At 30.4% G+C, this 18,521-nt stretch overlaps 1 protein-coding gene across 1 annotated transcript; it reads left to right on the top strand.

Annotated features, from left to right (window-relative positions):
• The first annotated feature begins 17,804 nt into the window (after positions 1-17,804).
• Positions 17,805-18,509, top strand: LOC120166518. The gene has a single exon (XM_039175777.1). The coding sequence runs from the start codon at positions 17,805-17,807 to the stop codon at positions 18,507-18,509; it is 705 nt and encodes a 234-aa protein (XP_039031708.1).
• The last annotated feature ends 12 nt before the right edge of the window (positions 18,510-18,521 follow it).

Here is an 18,521-nt window from a genome sequence, read left to right as displayed (position 1 = left end):
TGTATTAGAAAGAAAATTCAACGCGAAAAGGAAACATCAGATCCCCTCCCTCTTTCTGAAGAAACTCCCCTTCTTTTCTCTTTCTGTTTTCTTTTGCTATCTCTTTCTGTTTGATCCATCAATGGCCAAAAATATCAAGCAAATTTAAGACTCTACCTGGCCGCCATACAATTGGGTAAAAAGTAAAACATGGAAAAAGAGAGAGAAGGGGGAAAAAAGTAAAAAAAAATGTTTTGTTTTTATTCGAAAAAGAAAATAAATTTATAAAAATAAGAGAATTGCAAGGAATTCTGAAAAATGCTTTCCGGGCAAGTGCGAAATCTCATCTGCTCTCCATCCCATCCCTTTCACTTTGTTTCTCTAATATAAAGTATTAATCAAATAATAAACTTGTAACTTTCTCTTGTCTCTATCCATTATATATAATAAAGTGAGACAAACACCTCTTTTTAGAGAATATATAAAATTGTTTTGTTTTGTTTTTTTGTTTTTTACATTTTCCCTTCCTTTTACCTCATGAATATAGGGTAGGTGGATCCTGTATTGACACTTTAGGAATCATTTCTTTAACCTTTTGTGCCTTTGTTATTTATTTTATAATACGGTTTATAGTTTTAAATCCTACTTTTACTTCGTTACATCTTAAGAAACGGGACAAGTGTCGTCTATGATTAATGTTTGAAAATAATTATGATGGAATGGGATAGAAAGACTGAGTTCACGCGCAGTGGTGCGAAGAGTTTGAAAGAAATGTACAAGAAGCGGTAATCCGTTTGTATTTTCAACAAATTTTGTGCTCTTTACACCGCAAAACCATCAACGACTTCTACCTTTTTATACTATTAATATTCTCTTTTAATTAAGTTAATGTGATAATAAAATAATATATATATATTTTAAATATTTTTAATCATTTGACAATCAACGTTCAATCGTTCTACTGCAGCCGTTGGTGTTCGAACCCGTAATCTCGAGAAACAATAATAATTTCTTTAACAACTAAATTAAGTTGATTCACCTTCCCTATATTTTATCAATTATAGTGTCAATCATGCATTTTTGTGAATTTGAAACAACTAAACTCTTAGCAAAAAGTAATCGGAAGAAATGGCATTTTACTTCTTTTCAATCAAGTATATTAAATTCGAATTTGAAGTCGTTATTTTAATTTGAAAAATTACTAAAATACCTCAAATAAAACAATAATCTTTTTTAATTGATTGCATCTTATACATGGAGCAATAATTATGTATAACGTAAAATGACAAGGAAATTGACTAAATTAACAAATGATACAATTTCATCATGATGTCTTTTAACGAGTGCTTTTTACCCATGTTTCAAACTTCACTTATTTTTTAAGAAAATATATATTTAAATATTTTATTCCAAATGTATTAAAAACATTAACTTCATTGATATGATAAATTAAAGAGCATCTTGAAGAATAAAATGCGGTCTAATGAATTGTATGGCCAAGTCATTCTAATTTTGTCAAGGTTCTAAAAGAAACTCTAAACGCCGCTTTTTTTTTTTTTATTATACATCTTTGATGAATAGATGACGATATTAATTTTAAAAGTTTATGGCCGTTACAAGTATTTTTTTTTTGTTTTTTTTTATATCTTTTAGTATCGTTGTTTTCATTTAATTTTATTCTCGATATTAGATCTGATATAGATACGACAGATCAAGATGACATTTATTTTTTATCACGTTTGTCTTTCTTGTTTTGGACCTATAGATTGAATTTGAATGTGTAATTTGTGTTTGTGAATAGTTTTATCATGTCGTTCGAGATATTTTATATTTTTTTAATATTTCCTTGTATGATCATTGTGTGATCTTGAGAGATTAATTCATTATGTCTATGATTATAAAAAAAACTATTTCTTTTATAATCTTTTTTTTTAATAAAATTAACTATTTCTATAAAAAAACTATTTTTCATTTTGCAGTAATTAGGAAGTGGAAATATGAGATAACGAAAAGGCTACCTCAATTGCCCTTTTTTAATCCGAGCTGATCTATTATTATAAATTTTATAATCTTTTTTAAATAATCCTATTTAGATGATTATCATGTGCAACAGAATTTTGATTGAACAATGTTGTCGAAAATAGTTCATATAAATATCAATGTTAACAATAAGCTGTACATAGTAAATTTAATGATAAACTTTTTAAAAAAAATATTTTTTATTATAAAATTTGAAATTTCTTTACAAAATAAAGTTTAAATTTTAATTTTGATACAGATTACACAAGTTTAATATCTAAAATTTTAATTATGAATTTTTTATTTAAAAAATAGATTTGAAGTGTTATTTATTAAATTTTGGCCGCCCTGATGCATGCCAATGCTTTAACAATAATAATTCATTATTTTGTTGAACAAGAACAATCATACATTAAAATAATCCTCAAAAGTTCCTTTCTTACTTTACCATACTATCGTATTTTATCTCTCTCTTTCACTTTAAATATTTTTAATTTTTTGAAAGTGGTTGACATGTTTTTTTATTTATATGTATATCAATGTAGATAGACTTTGAATTTAGTTAAAAAGTTATTTTAGCTTATTATCTTGATAATTATAAAATAATAAATAAAAAACTTGAAAATTCACAATCGGTGTACAAAATATGGATTAAAAACCTTCATTCTCTTATGGAAGTCATAAGGGACTGATGTTAATGATATGATTTGTATATATGAATTTTGATCTTTTATGATAATTATTTTAGGGTAAATTATACGTATAGTATCATAATTACTATTTTTATTTCAGTTTGATCGTTTAACTATTATTTTTTAAATATTAGTCATCTAATGTTACGCTTTATTCAACCGTTATTAAAAAATAACAAAATTGTTGATGTGATAATTTTTTTAAATTTTTTTCAATTATGTCGTAGTATTATCTTTTGGTGACACATCATTATCATTGTTGTTTTTTAAAACGATGGGTGACCAAAATGAAATCAAAATATAACCTTAGGTATGATTTTGAAACAAAAATAATTGGATGATCAAAACAAAGCAAAAGTAATAATTGAAGTATTGAACTTGTAGTTTCCTTTATTTATTTATTTTTTAATCAATGAATTCCAACCCATTAATTAAACTCAAAAAATATAACACAAAGTACAAACCCGAAAAACAAAAGGTTAAGGAGAACATCTATAAAAACACACACCACAAAAAGCTAAAATAGCAAAAAAGAAAGAAAGAAATAAAAACAAAAGAAAAATGTAACAACCCCAACCGGTATCTGACCCGGATACGAATCCGATGTATCACATTGATTTTCAAATCGTTTACTTTTAAAAGATAGTTGAAAATCTAAACTTTTAATTATATAAAAATGGTGGAATTCCTTGATCAACGTATATAAAGAAAATTCAAATTCCAATTGAAAATAAAATACTTAATAATTTACATAAATACAGTAAAGTCCGTTTACAAAATGATCAGAGCATATATACAGTTTAACTTTTAATTACATGCCAACCATATTTAATACAACAAAACACATAATGTTAAATCTTTTCTGATCTGATCTTCGGAAGACTTATGCTATCTTGACTCCTAACTTTAATCTTCTTGTTTCTCCGAACCTACGTGTGAAACACTTACACACTAAGTCGTTGACTTAGTGATGCATATAAAATGTATAATAAAACAATTCATCACTTAATCAAATTTTAAGTATTTCATACAATCATGTAAAAAAACTATATAACACATCATATAACAAAATCACATATGCACACACATATAAATATATCATCATCATCATCATTATCACTATCATTATCATTATCAACATCTGTTTTCATCATCATTATCATTATCATTCAGTGTTCATTTATATTTATTATTTCTTTTAAATAGCTCCTGGCACATCATTGAGAACTTAAGGTATGTGAGTGCATTGAGTTTATGCACAAATTATCACCACAGCTCGTATAAATTACACCGAGGTGTCACATAAAAACGCCCCGAAGGACCACGTAGAATTGTCTCTAAGGATCGCGTAGAACCATAGCTCGTATAATTTTGTCGACTCTTGGATTGTCAATTATACCCTTAGCTCCCATATCACATACTTATGGGCTTTACCTTTTTATACCATTTCATATAGCTTATCATGTAGGCATTTATTCACATATACCATTTTCACATTTCACATATTCATATAATCATATAGTTCAATATCACATAAATATATAAGCACATAGATCCTTATCACATAGCTTATAACACATGTTCATATAATCACGTAGGTCAATAATACATAGCTTATATCATATTCCCATATAATCACATAAATCACATAACACATAGATTATGGTCACATAACATATATCATATTTTCAGGTATCACATAAGTAAATGTCACATAGTTTATTTTACCTTTTCATGTAATAACATAGACCAAGTAGAACAGTACGTATAACACATAGACATATGCTTATATTCCGTCACACATAGAAATCATATCACAACATACTAGTATTCATAAATCATGAAATCCAATTATTGGAAATATACTCATCGCAAGTCTTATTTCCCATATCACCATATATTATAATAGTATGTACTCACCTTGGCCTCACTAGTCAAAGCAAAATACTTATAACCATTGCACACTTTTATAAATTCGAACCGTCCGGAACTTGCCTTCGTTCAATATCTACACAATAATACGATTGGTATTAATATTAGAATTCACGTCACTATAATAAATTCTTAATAACATAATCTAAACGAAACACGTAGTTCACAATTTCAATATGAATAGTGTAACACCCCGACCCGTTATCCGACCCGGATATGAGTTTGAGGCGTCACATTACTTTACAAACTTTGACTTTTAAAGAAAACCGAAGAAATTTTAAACTTTCATTAAAATAACATTGTTACTTTACATAAGTTGACCAAAACAAGACACAACTGATCAGAGCATTTGTAACTAACATATTTCTTACATGCCAACACACTACATACAACAAAATACATACTGTGACTTTACTTCTGATCTGATCGCTGAGTGGAGATATGTTGCTCTGTAAATTTCTATTCTTGATTCTCTTGCTCTTTGGAACCTACGTGTAAAAACACTTACACGCTAAGTCGTATACTTAGTGAGGCATAATTACATAATAAAGAATTACTAAAAATATAAACTTGCAGTCTACTATCCAAATGCAATTACACTATCATATCATCATTTATCATACCACATATGAAACAATGTAAATTTTAATAATATCATATTAAAATACAATCATATACATACTCTTTATGTCATGTTTAAGCGCATATACACTATTGAGAACTCAAGGTATACGAGTACTATGAGGTTGTACACACATATGTTGTCACCACAGCTCAATGAATGTCCCGAATGACCTATCCAAAGGTCATAAAGAACCTCGGCAACTGTCCATAGGTCTCGAAGAACCTAGGTAAAAAGTCTATGTTCATTAGAACATAGGTATATTGTCCATATGTCTCGAAAGACATAGGTAATTCTATCCATATGTTCCGTAGAACATAGGTAAACCCTCGACTCTTGGCATGCCAACTATACCTACAGTTCTCATAACTCATATCATGGCCATTATCTTTTACCTTTTAGCATATTCACACATTCATATCACATATTTCTTTCTTATAACTCTTTATCACATGTTCATATGATCATCTTATCACATATACCTTTTCTCATATTCATATAACCATATCATTTCATTCATATTCATATATCTCATGTTCATTTCTCATCTAATCACATATCACTCGGTTTAATTTATGATCTGACATATTCTCATCCTATAACTTATATAAACATCACTTATACTAGTTCTTATGTCCCATCACACTAGCATATTTTCATATATTTGTAATCACGTAGTTTATTTTTCGTATAATTCATGTCACCTCTCATATGATTTCATATTCATATGTTTAATATTTCATATTCTTTCTTATGTTCTTACCATATCTCTTATTTCATATTCTTAGGTAATCATATATATCATTTTAACTATTTCACATATTTATCACATTTATATATATATATATTTACACAACTCATATAATATATATACTATAACATGTCAATACATCTGCTCATACATACATATAAATCATAACAAACACATCACACACACTTCACATACCTAATATATATCATGTATCTCATTCAATCACATATGACACATACACTCATATATATAAGCTCTAATATGGAAAATAGACTTACCACAATTCACATAGTATATCCCATAATGCATATGGTATGAATTCATATCATGTTTCATAATATTGAATGAATCATGTATCAAGATATTAAATCTAGACTTATCGCAAGTCTAAAACTGAATATACTAACATAATCATGTTATGCATATGCATTCACCTTAGCCTTGTTTGAATTGAATCAATTCTAACCCTTCGATTACTTTGAAGCAAAGTTACGTTCAATATCTACATAATTATACATTGATGCATATCAGTATTCCACTTGATATACGTTAATCATTCATTCCTTAGACCAAAAGAAAGGCCAATTTTATCTCTTAATGAAGGTATGTATCGATGCACCCTACAGTGTATCGATGCATTCCTTAACGTGTACATCGATGCACTACTTATGCATCGGTGCACAATTTATATTCGATGTTTTCTTCTTAATGGGGTGTATTGATGCACTACCTGTGCATCGATGCACTTATTGCATTCGATGTTTAATTATTTGAGAGTGCATCGGTACACATTGAAGATGTATCGATGCACACAACCCATAATTTCCATTTTCAACACGAAATTCACTCTTTTTTCAGCTCAACTCTGATTATTTCACTTCCTTTAATATCCCTAACTTGTATACATATCCTTACACTCATTACTACTCAATAACCACTTATTTAAACTCAAAATCCAATCCTCCACATAGAATTCAAGAATCTCACTCAGATTCCAACATGTTCCAAATCCAATTCTAACTCTTCATCTTCCTTAATTAGGTTGATGACAAATCAAATTCAACTTCTTATTCTAATTATGAACTCTATTTCTAAATTTCATTCAAGAACTCCAAATCTTTAAATCCTTCTACACTCTTCATCTTGTTGTTTTAAAGAAAATTAAGCTTTTCTTAATCTTACTTAGCATCTAATACTCAAAACCAAACTTAAATTTCAGCACATACTCAGCTTAAGAGAAAACTCACCTTTGCTTGGATTCACACGTGAAGAAGAAGAGAAAGGAAGAGAACTCTGTAAACCTCTAAACTTTGTTTCTTTCCTTCCACGTGTATCTATATATACCATTCTTAAATATATTTTTTCTTTGCAAATGGCCATACTATCCTTTCATTCCTCCTTCTTTTTAATTTGATCCTACACCACATTTCTCATATAAGTCTTTAAACCATTCAGTTATTCTAATTAAATCACCAAATTTTGAAACCTTATAATTTAGTCACAACTCGATATTGAGGATGTTACAAATAGTATCGGTACCCCAGGCACATTACCGATACTTCCTTACTTTGGTATCGATAATATACTTCAGTATCGATACCTATTCTACATTTTGGAATTCGTCTTCTAAAATAATGGTATTGATACTTGTACATTGGTATCGATACTCCTGGTATCGATACTCCTGGTATCGATACTACTCCTTAGGTATCGATACTCTTTGAAGGATTCATCAACTTTTACCTTATGGTATCGATACTGTTCATCCAATATCGATACCCAGACCAAGATATCACCTATTTTTGCCTTGAAGTATCAGTATTGTTCTTCCAGTACTGATACCCCTTGCCCATAACTTATTCATTTTAACTCGAAAATCAACTAAAACTTAGCTAAATTTATCATTTTACTCTTCTTTAAAACCTTTAAACTCAACTACACTTATTCAAATCAACTTATCTCACTTTAACTCATCTTAACATCCAATATCTAACTAGAACACTTAAACCCAAAAATCATATCAAATTTTCAACATATCTCAAATCCATATCTAATACTTTAGATTTCTTATTTCAGTTTATGACAAGTCAAATATGACTTCAAAATCCATTTATTAACCTTTTCTCATCAATTCACTTAAAAACCCTTTATACAAAATCTCTCATAACTTGCAATCTTTTAGTTTTTACTTCTCTTTGAGCTTCCTTAAGCTTTCATAATACTCCAAGAATCGAAATCACTCATAAATTACAAGAAATAACCAACTGGAAAAAAATCTTATCTTAATCAAGCACTCATGGTGGAAGAAGAAGAAGAAGAAGAAGAGTTAAGTTCCAGACTTTTCCTTCCTTATCTCATATCCTCCACGTGCATACAATCACAATAAATTTTAAATTCATATCCTTTGTCAAATGACCAATATACCATTCCATCCTTTCATCTTTACTAATCAATCTTACTCAAATAATTTCTAATTAAATCCTCAAACTTTTCAATTTATCAAGATTAACCACAAAATTTTAAAATCTTACAATTTGATCACTATCCAAGTTTTTGAGATGTTACAAAAACCAAAAGACAAAGTTGATATTCTCTTTCTTGGTTCTCTGCAAGTTTTCGATGAACGCTCTAACAAGGAAGTTGTGAACAAAAAATGGAACTTGAAGATCTAACCATCTCAACCACTGAAGCTTCAAGGGGGATCAAGCCATCGCCGGTCTTCTAATGCTTGAAGTTCCACTGCCGAATGAGCTTCTTCCACCCAGTATATGTCGATGAAACCCAAATTCGATTGGGAAGCTAGAAGATAAGCAACAACATTTCCTACCCTGGGAGTGAATGAAAAACAACATGCGTGGAGTGACATAGATCTTTAGAGAGCTTCCCAAGTGTAAGATCTTATTTTCGAACGATCCAAGCCCATTGAAGTTAATTTTTTTTTGATAATCGTCTAAGAATTACCTTCAACAATCACATCCACAAAACCCACGACCACCGCGAGTTCCATCGCGTGTACTACCGCCATTGCCTCCGCCATAAATGTCGAGGTAATATTCTCAACCAAACGTTTGCAAGCTCTCGTTATTAATCCATAATTATTTGACAGTGGTCCCATGACCACGTAATTACTTGACTTTGTAGATATCAGACATCGAAATTGATTTTGACAGTGATCCCATGAGTGGTTTTCCATCGAGTCTGAGCTATGTAAAGAGGCCTAGTAATTCTCTCAGTTGCTCGGGAATAGTCAAAGAGGCGGACTTGAATCGAGGTAACCAATTATTCATTCCTCATCTGACTACCTTAATGATACTGTCGATTTCTTGCAAAGCATAACATCTAAATTGTGGTTAGAATTTCTAAGTGCTTATTCATGTGTTGCTATTAAATACCCAATTAAACCAACTTCGAAAATGTAACAGAGAGACTTGAGTAGGTCATTGATAACCTAACTCACCCCAAACCTCCTTAGCCATGCCACATGCCCTATTACATGCACCTTTGACTCAACCACATCCCCACACCTCTAGCAAATTAAAGTAGACTGTTTTATATTCAACGAGTGAATATATTATTCATAGTTGGAGTAAAATATTAAATGAACTTCTAGATATGTAACTTATTATTATTTTTTTTACATGCACAAGACCGCATCTTCCTGTAGACTATATCAGTAGACTGAATCAGATTGTCTCCAACAATAAGTAAATGAAAACCACTCTAAACACTGAATAAACCCGACTTCTCACCAATTCAAACCCATGTGTGTTCTTGAGGAAATCTGGATAACATAATACTTAAAATTTGATTCACTTCCTCCTGAGAAAAAAATACCATTAACCATATCAATTTCCCACGATCTTGTGCTCTTATCAGTGATATCGAAAACTAATAAAACAACACTGCCACGGTCAGAATTAACAAGACTGGAAGGGTTGTTTGGTAACCAAAAATCATTTCAGACTGAAATGAAAATCTCGTTCTCGACTTTCGATCGCAGTCATTTTTCAAGAAGGCCCTAGCGCTCCAAATAATGTGCTAAATATAAGAGGGGGTTGAACCAAGCTTCAAACACATGAAATCGGTCATGGAGAAATACATAGCTAGAACCAATCTACTAACCAGAGACTTATGATTGAAAATAATCTCCATCCTTGTTTTGCCAGAAGATAAACATTAAATTAAGTCATATCACGAAACCCAAGCCCACAATCTTTTTTCGACTGACAAAGCATTCTCCACGGGCACCAGTGAATTCCTCGCTTGTCTACAGACTTTTGCCACCAAAATTGGGCCATTATACTTTCTAATTTATTGCAAAAATTATTGGGAAGCAGAAAATAATTCATAGAATAAAGAGGAATGACTTGCAATACAAACTTTATAAAAATCTTTTTACCTTCCTATAATAGAACTCGAACACTCCATCCTCTGATTCAGCTATTGAACTTATCTTTCAGATGCATAAACACGCCTCTCTTATTACGTCCTACAATTGCCAGTATCCCAAGTACTTCTCTTATTACCTTTGTTTAATTGCTATTAATTAATTATGATTGCTAAATTGTTAGTAATATATTATTCTCTTCCCGTGAACCAATTATTTTCTTACTTTGTTGCTGTGATAATTGCAAAATGACAAAAGCAGTACCGTGGCTATTTTTTCTCTAAAACGAATAATAAAAAAAAGCAATTAGTTTGAAAAATAAGGCATTTAAAACAGTCCAATTGCCAAAATCTCAATGCTTTTGTTCTGACTTTATGTTTGCAAAGAATCAAAAAAGTTAAAATCTTTTGTTAGTTTTGACGCCAGGAACCACCTTTTCCTGTGATTTTATGAGACAGCTTTTCCCAAACCCATAAAATAAATTTAATTTATTTTAAAATATAAGTATCATTAGTTCATTTGGGCCCAACTTTTTCCTAAATTTCTAAAATCATCATTGCAGTTTTTGACGAAATTTTGATACCCAACATTATTCGTATTTCTAAACTTCTGTTTCGATGCTTTTTTCCCACGGAATCTTCATGTTTTTGCATGAAAACCCCACTATTTTTTACCCTTTTTTTTATAAAAGGTATTTTTGACTCGGTTACAAAATATTACGTATTATTTTAAGAAAAAATGGGGATTAATCACTTTAATCAATAAAACTGTAGCCTTTGAAATATTCTTAAAAAATATTTTAAGTATAATCAGGGATGAACGTAAAAATTTATGTTATGAGATATGAAACCTAAGAAATTATATTAGAAATTCAAGGCTGCAAAATTATAAGATGTCAGAGATTGTAAAATTAAATAATCAATAAAAAATATAAGAAAATTTAAAATTTGTAGAGAATGAGACTATATCCCAGCACTCTTAGCGACCCATCCCCGGTTATAATTATAAGTATGGGTTAAGTTTGAGTATTCTCACATTATTTTTTGATAATATGTTTTTTTACCATAAAAGATTAACATTGAACCACCCAGAGAGAGGTTGGCTAGATGGAAGTTAGGATCGGACGATATGCAGTAGTGCTCGATGAATGCCGCCGTTGCTACATCCATGTCCATTTTTAAAAGAATTCATTTTTTCAATTTTTTTTCAATTTTTTGATGATATTACAGAAAATTACTATAAACATTTTAAATTACGTATTTTTAGATTGGTAAGAATATGATTTAGATTATATTGAAATTGCATATTTTAATGTATGAAGATTTTTTTTATCTTTCAAAATATCCACTGAAACTAGCTTAATAATTAATTTTTGGGTTATGTATATTTATAAGAACACATGTTAGTCATAAAATTTAAATATAATAAAATATATTAAATTTAGATTCAAGCAGGATTACTTGGAAGAATAAATTTGGGCGGAGAATATAAGAGAAGGAAATGATCAATTTAAAATATATATTTTAATGGGTTAGTAAATAAGGATGCAACCAAATTCATAAGGTGATGGTCCAAATCCATTTCTTCATGTTCCCTTGACACATAATGCACATTACTTGACTATTTGTATATTTTATAGAAATCTTATGACATGCGATTACTTGATTATTTAATTTCATATTGAATATTTCAAATAGTGAGATAAATAAAATAAACCAATCATAAATGTCATTTCGTAATAAGGGTTTTACGAGATTAAATGATAGAATATGTCATACTCTCACTTCAATAGAAATGATTTTTTATAAGATTGATAAAATACATTAATACTATAACAAAAAAAAAAAATGATAATATTATAATTTGTAAATACTACCCAATATAAATAATAATCCGCGATAGTTCTTACTAAAGAATCTACCATTTATGCCATGCTACTGTTCTGCATCGCACTTATTGGGATAAATTTAAGTAGAATAAAATAATAGTTTGTGGAGGGGCCTCAATAAATTAACAATGTTTGGACTGATTTTCTACACCATATATAATATCACATGCTCTCTATTTTGTTTACGAAATATACATACATCACTATTATTATCGCGGGTGCTTTATTTTTAATTTGATTCAACATTTTAAATTATTATAATATTAAATTAAGATGCTTACAAAATAATATATATTCAAAATTTTGTGTAATTATTGTACATCCTGTTAATACAGTTGTTTCAACTTAAAATTTTTATGAACCATACTCTCCTTTATCACTAAAACTATCAAATTAATTAAAATTATCATAATCTTTTTAAATATTCGTATTTAAAATATTTAAATTTATAGTTTTTAAAAATATGAAGATAATAACCAAATTAATACTTTTGTTCTCCATTTTAGTTAACATATTCATAACTCATCAATTGACTTCAGTGGTTAATGAGAGAATTATTCTTCTTAGAACTCTTGGGGATACCACCGATTAAAAAAGAAATTGCAAATCTACTACTTATTCCAAATTGTTTAAATTTAATATTGCAACATCAACAAAACATTTTGTATATATTATTGAGAAAGAGGAAATTTCTGGGGAAAGCACCTTTGTTTTGTCTCTTTGCAAACCCACTCCTTAAGCATATGATGCCCTAATAATTCCTTTCAATTAAACAAACAAAAATACTAAAAGGTGACCTCATTTGCCTCCCCCCACATTTGAAACCTTCCTATATCTCTCTCCATTACGTTTGAATCGAACAATCTCTCTCTCTCTCTCTAAAATTAAAATTATTGTATCTTACCGTCATTATCAAAAGATGTTTGCTTGCTTTGTTTTTGGTTCCTTCACAAGAGAAAAGATCGATCCTCCTACTATACCACCCCATCAATAATGTAACACCTATGATTAAAAAAATTATTCTTTTATCATATCTGTCAGTTTAACAAGATGAAATTATAAATCACTTTGGTAATATTAAATGTTTAAATTTCGATATTGTAAATGAAGTAAAATAAATTAGAAAAATTGTCCTTATAATGAAATTCTATAATATCTGATTTAGATTAGTCGACCAATGAATTAAATACTAATAATCTTTTCATTTCCTTTTCTCATCTAATTACTAAATGTCTCGTTTTATTTAATTAATTAAAATATTATAAATAAATTATTTTTCTCAAAAATCACAATCGATGATGTGAATAATAGTAAAAAAGAAGCCACTTCCAAGAGTATAATTGATGGCACATGATGAGACAAAGGGTCCCATAACTCTTTTCACTAGTGCAAGCGAAACCCCGCAAATTAACTTTTCACACGCACATGTATAATGAACGGACGATAACCATGTCATGAAAGGTCAAACTTTAAGCAAACATAACAACTCACAGCAAATGAGAGCTACCACTAGCTTTTTATCTACAAAGTTTTGGTACCTTCGTGCACTCAAAGCAACTAGACTTTTTCAAATGCCCCTTTTTTCTTATTAGACGAAGCACCAATCAAGCAAAAGATAACCATTGATTCCCCCTACCTTTTTACAATAGAAGATGGGTACAATCACTTTTAGAAGAAAAAAGGGTTCAAATTCAATGTTGGTTGTTATTCCAACAAAGGGAAGAAAAGGTTCACATTATATATTAACTAATGGTGTGTCTTATTTGGAAAAAAAATTAGTTTGAATTAGCTAATATGAGATTTAGTTGTTTTCATAAAATTAAAAGACGCATAATCGATTAGCGATTATGGAAATTGACTCTGTTATTTTATCAAATAAAACAACATGATTATTATTTTATTAAAAAATGAGAAAGTTAAAAGATGCCAAATCCCCCACCTCAAAAGCTTTGTTTGAAAGTATATCGCATCTCTCTCTCTATATATATATTTTCTCATTTTTAACTTTTGGAATCCTTAAAGAGTTAGCAACAAGAGGGGGGGGGGAAAGCCCACTTAGAATAAGTTTGAGGGAGAAAAGCTACTTTTTCCCACCACTAATGGTGTGGAAAATTAGGGTTTTGTGGCACTAATCTCTTTCATGCAAGCATATTCAACTTTTAGGAAAAAAATATTCAAGAAAAAGCTTTGTAAGATTGATTGACTGACACTTTCGGATACATCTATGTGCCTACGTGAGGCACTTCAACCATACACATTAAATATATGCACTCAAGGTGTGATAATTGGGTTTAATTAAGGCATAAAGTCTTGTTTCAAAAGACACCCAACTTTCGAAGGGACCTACCTTAATTAGTAAATTGAGTTGGTGATCATAATCTTGGGGATAAATGCTTTACGACCCCCAACCTCAATGAGTGGATAAATTAATAATATCCCTTTATGAACCCAATAATTTTAATATATTGATCTAGAATGCACATATGTTTTCAATTATATTGTGTTTATTGCGACTGTAAACATAAATTATACTATCGTGGTCGTTATGGATGAGGGTGAGAACAAGAATGAGCTGAGTCAAAATTTTTAAATTAGTCGAGTTGACAAGTCTTGTTTCATCATCTTAATTCAGTCTTAAAATTTTGAATTAATTGAGTTAATGAATCACACAACTAATTTAGTGTTCATACACATGTTTGTACTTAGAGTTTTTTTTTCGAGTGATGATGCTTAGGATTGAAATCCTCTCATATAATTTGAACAATAATATTTTTTTTCTCTTTAGTTTCCCCCCATAAAAAGGTAATGAACGAAATCTAAAATTTTTCGAGACCAACGAAATTGACGTTGGGTATGCACATCTAAGATTTCTTTGCCGTTGTATTAATGAATGATTATGAAGATATGATTTTACAAATGGAATGAATGAGTGGTAACGACCATAATGTTACGATTCGTAAAATTAATTTCTAAGGACCTACACATTATTACGAAAAATGCATTGAATACAAAGATGAGTATAGGCTATAGCCCAGTTTCAGCTGCATTCATAAATGCAAATTTGGTTCATCCTTATCTCAACGTTCAATAAATTGAAGCATTAGTTTTAGGTGGTAATTAAATGCCATTGGGATCATTGAGAAAGACAAGAGAATCACCCCTTTGATTTATAAGGATTAATACAAAACAAATCTCGTTTTATCATTTAGTTTTCTATACTATTTTTTTTTTCAATTCATATGTCTAACATTACAAATGCTACTATTTTAAATGTCCTAACCGTAACGATCATTAAAAAAATCCTTTAAGTTACACATATCATATTTGATAATTTGAAGATTTTATTTAAAAATAATTTTTTTAATAAAATCCCCCAGCTCCCTGCCGCCCTTTTCCCCTCCCCTCCCCTCTCCCCTCTCCCCTCTCCCCTCCTCTCCCTCCCTCTCCCTTTACCCAATATTAATATTGGGTGACGACGACCGAAATTATATCAAAGCTAGTGACAGTGACTATGTCATCAAGAGGTTGTGTTGTCAGTGAAGGTTTGATCGAATGAAGGTTCAGTCGAAGACAACGATGACAAACTGCGGTGGCTGGTGTGGGTATAGAGATTGAAATAAAAGTTTTTAAAGTTTTAGGTTTTATTTTAAGATTTCTGGAAGATTTTAGATTTTTTAAAGAAAATATATTTTTTAAGTTTTTTATTTTAAATAAAATTTTCAAAATTATCAGAATACAACTCATATCACTTAACAAAAATTTTTAATGGCCTTTACGGGTGGAGCACTTAAAATAATAATATTGGTAACGCTAGATATTTGAATTGAGCGAAAAACATTTAGATACATAAATGAAAAAAATGATATAGTTTATTCATTTATTTTTATATTAAAACTTGATTTAAATTAGTTTTTCGATGCTATTGTAGTCATTTCCACACACACATATATATATTCGATATAAAACAGTAGCAATTCATTTTGTTTTGTGCATATATTTTCTAAAAACTTATGCCATGTTTTAATAATTGATGAACTAAATCGAAACATATAAAAAATATAGAAAAATAACAACTTTATGAATTAATGATGGTGGCAGCCATCAGGTAAAAATTTATAAAATAGGATTTTAATAATACTAAATTTTTTAATTTTGTAATGATATTGGGGGGTATAACTCCTATAATGCTTCCGCGTCCTTAATGTGTAGACCTCTGTTGGATATTTATCAGCCGAATTGATTCCATAAGTCAAAGATGGAAGTTGTTAATTAATAGAACAAAATTCAACCAAATCGTAATTACAAAATCTACGATATTTTACCCTTGGAAAAGGTTTTGAGGCTGATGCCAAGACACCCAAAAAACATGACAAAAGGAAAAAGCTGTATAACTGTAAACTGTGAGGGCTACAAAATAGATACAGCTCCAAAAAGGTTGCTCACTGGTACAAAGACGAATTCAGGGTAATGAAACTGGACAGGTGAGAAGGCAAACTGACCAAAAATCTATCTACTTGAGATTGTGTGTTTGTTTTTATGAGAGAAAAAAGTGAGACAAATGACACTTCAAAACAAGGAACCCTCCCCAGGTATCACCCAAACCTGTCGATTTGGCCGATCACGTATCACTCTGTGGGCACCAGACTAATCAATATTCTTGTTCATTGGTTTTGCTTAAACATAATTATTTTAACGTCAAATGATATATACTTAAGGATGATTATTTTAACATTGAAACTAAAAATAAAAACAAAGGGGTAGAAAAACATTCTTCTTTTCAACCCCTAAACTCACGTCGGAAGTCACCTTTTATCGTCGACGAAACTCCACCTAACCTCCCCTCCTCCCAGCGACCAAAATCCTCATGAAATCGTTACCGATCGATGGCTTATAAACGACTAATCAACGTTTTAAACCGCTCAAACCCTATGATTAAAATCACGATTTCGACGACCAATCGATGAAAAATACAATGGTGCATAAGTAGGAGGATGGCAGGGACTACGTCAGTGGTGGTGGTCGTGGCTGGAAAGGGCGGAGACAACGGATTATGGTCAGGATTTGGGATTTTGTGACTGTTTTAAAATATAGGAAAAGTTAGTGTTTATTTATTTATAAATATCATAATATTTTTAATATTTTATTTAAAAATTAAATTTTAATCACCAGATTGTGACACGTATCACTTAACAAGGGAAATTAACGTCGTTGACGGCCCGAGCACTTAAACGGGTAATGTTGTAACGTTAGACACTTGGATGAGACGGAAATTAGTTTAGGCATCTATTTGAGAAAAACAGTATAGTTTGGGTACTTATTTTGGTATTAAGTCTCAATTAAAATATAGGATATATTTCATACTAATTTTATTCAATCTATTGAATTTAAAAATTAAATAATTAAAATTTTAAAAGATATTTTCTTTCAAGACACCTCTAATAACTTGCGACCTTTTATCAGCCTACAAGTGAGATTCAATGAGGACCAAATTTCGGCTCTTGCCCCAAGTCTGGCTAAGGTAGGCCCACTATTAAATGGAAGTCGATGTTGGGAGAGGGAGACCAAATTTGGTTGCCGCAAGAGGTATGTTTGATTTCCACCCCAAATGTAAAAAGATAGGTCTCACTCACTTAATGTTTGCGGATGATCTCCTTATCTTCTGTAAAGGAAATGTGGAATCTGTTGTAGGAGTCATAAGTGTCCTAGACAAATTCTATGAAATGTCTGGCCTAAAACTAAATGCTACCAAATGTGAATTTTATGCTCCTGGTATATCAATACGCACAATGGAGACTATTAGCAAAATTACAGGGTTTAAAAAAGGATGCTTTCCTGTGAGATACTTAGGAGTTCCTTTGGTAACAAGGAAACTATCTGAAAGAGACTGTGATGTTCTCATTGCTAATATCAAGTCCAGGCTTCACCACTGGTCAGCAAAACATTTGTCTTATGCAGGCAGACTTGAACTTGTCCGAACTGTCTTGTTTAGTGTTGCTAATTATTGGTGCAGACAACTAATCTTACCCCAATATATTATTAAAAGGATCGAGCAACTCTGTTCTCGATTCTTCTGGAAAGGATCAGATAAAGCAGCCACCGGAGCTAAAGTAAGCTGGGGAACGATCTGCCAATCGAAATCAGAAGGCGGCCTTGGTTTAAAGGATATTAACACATGGAATAAGGCATGTATGATTCAGCTAATTAGGAATATCCTAGCAGGAGGGGCTCATTATGGGTAGCATGGCTCAATA

This window comes from Hibiscus syriacus, unplaced genomic scaffold (genome assembly GCF_006381635.1).
Source record: "Hibiscus syriacus cultivar Baekdansim isolate YM2019G1 unplaced genomic scaffold, ASM638163v2 tig00111640_pilon, whole genome shotgun sequence".
Taxonomy (NCBI): domain Eukaryota; kingdom Viridiplantae; phylum Streptophyta; class Magnoliopsida; order Malvales; family Malvaceae; genus Hibiscus; species Hibiscus syriacus.
Note: the sequence above shows the minus strand (reverse complement) of the source record. Positions and strands in the feature narration are given on the sequence as shown.

Bases quoted from the DNA above. Each gene is read 5' to 3' on its own strand.
- LOC120166518 (XM_039175777.1), top strand. From the start codon at position 17,805: ATGGAAGTCGATGTTGGGAGAGGGAGACCAAATTTGGTTGCCGCAAGA.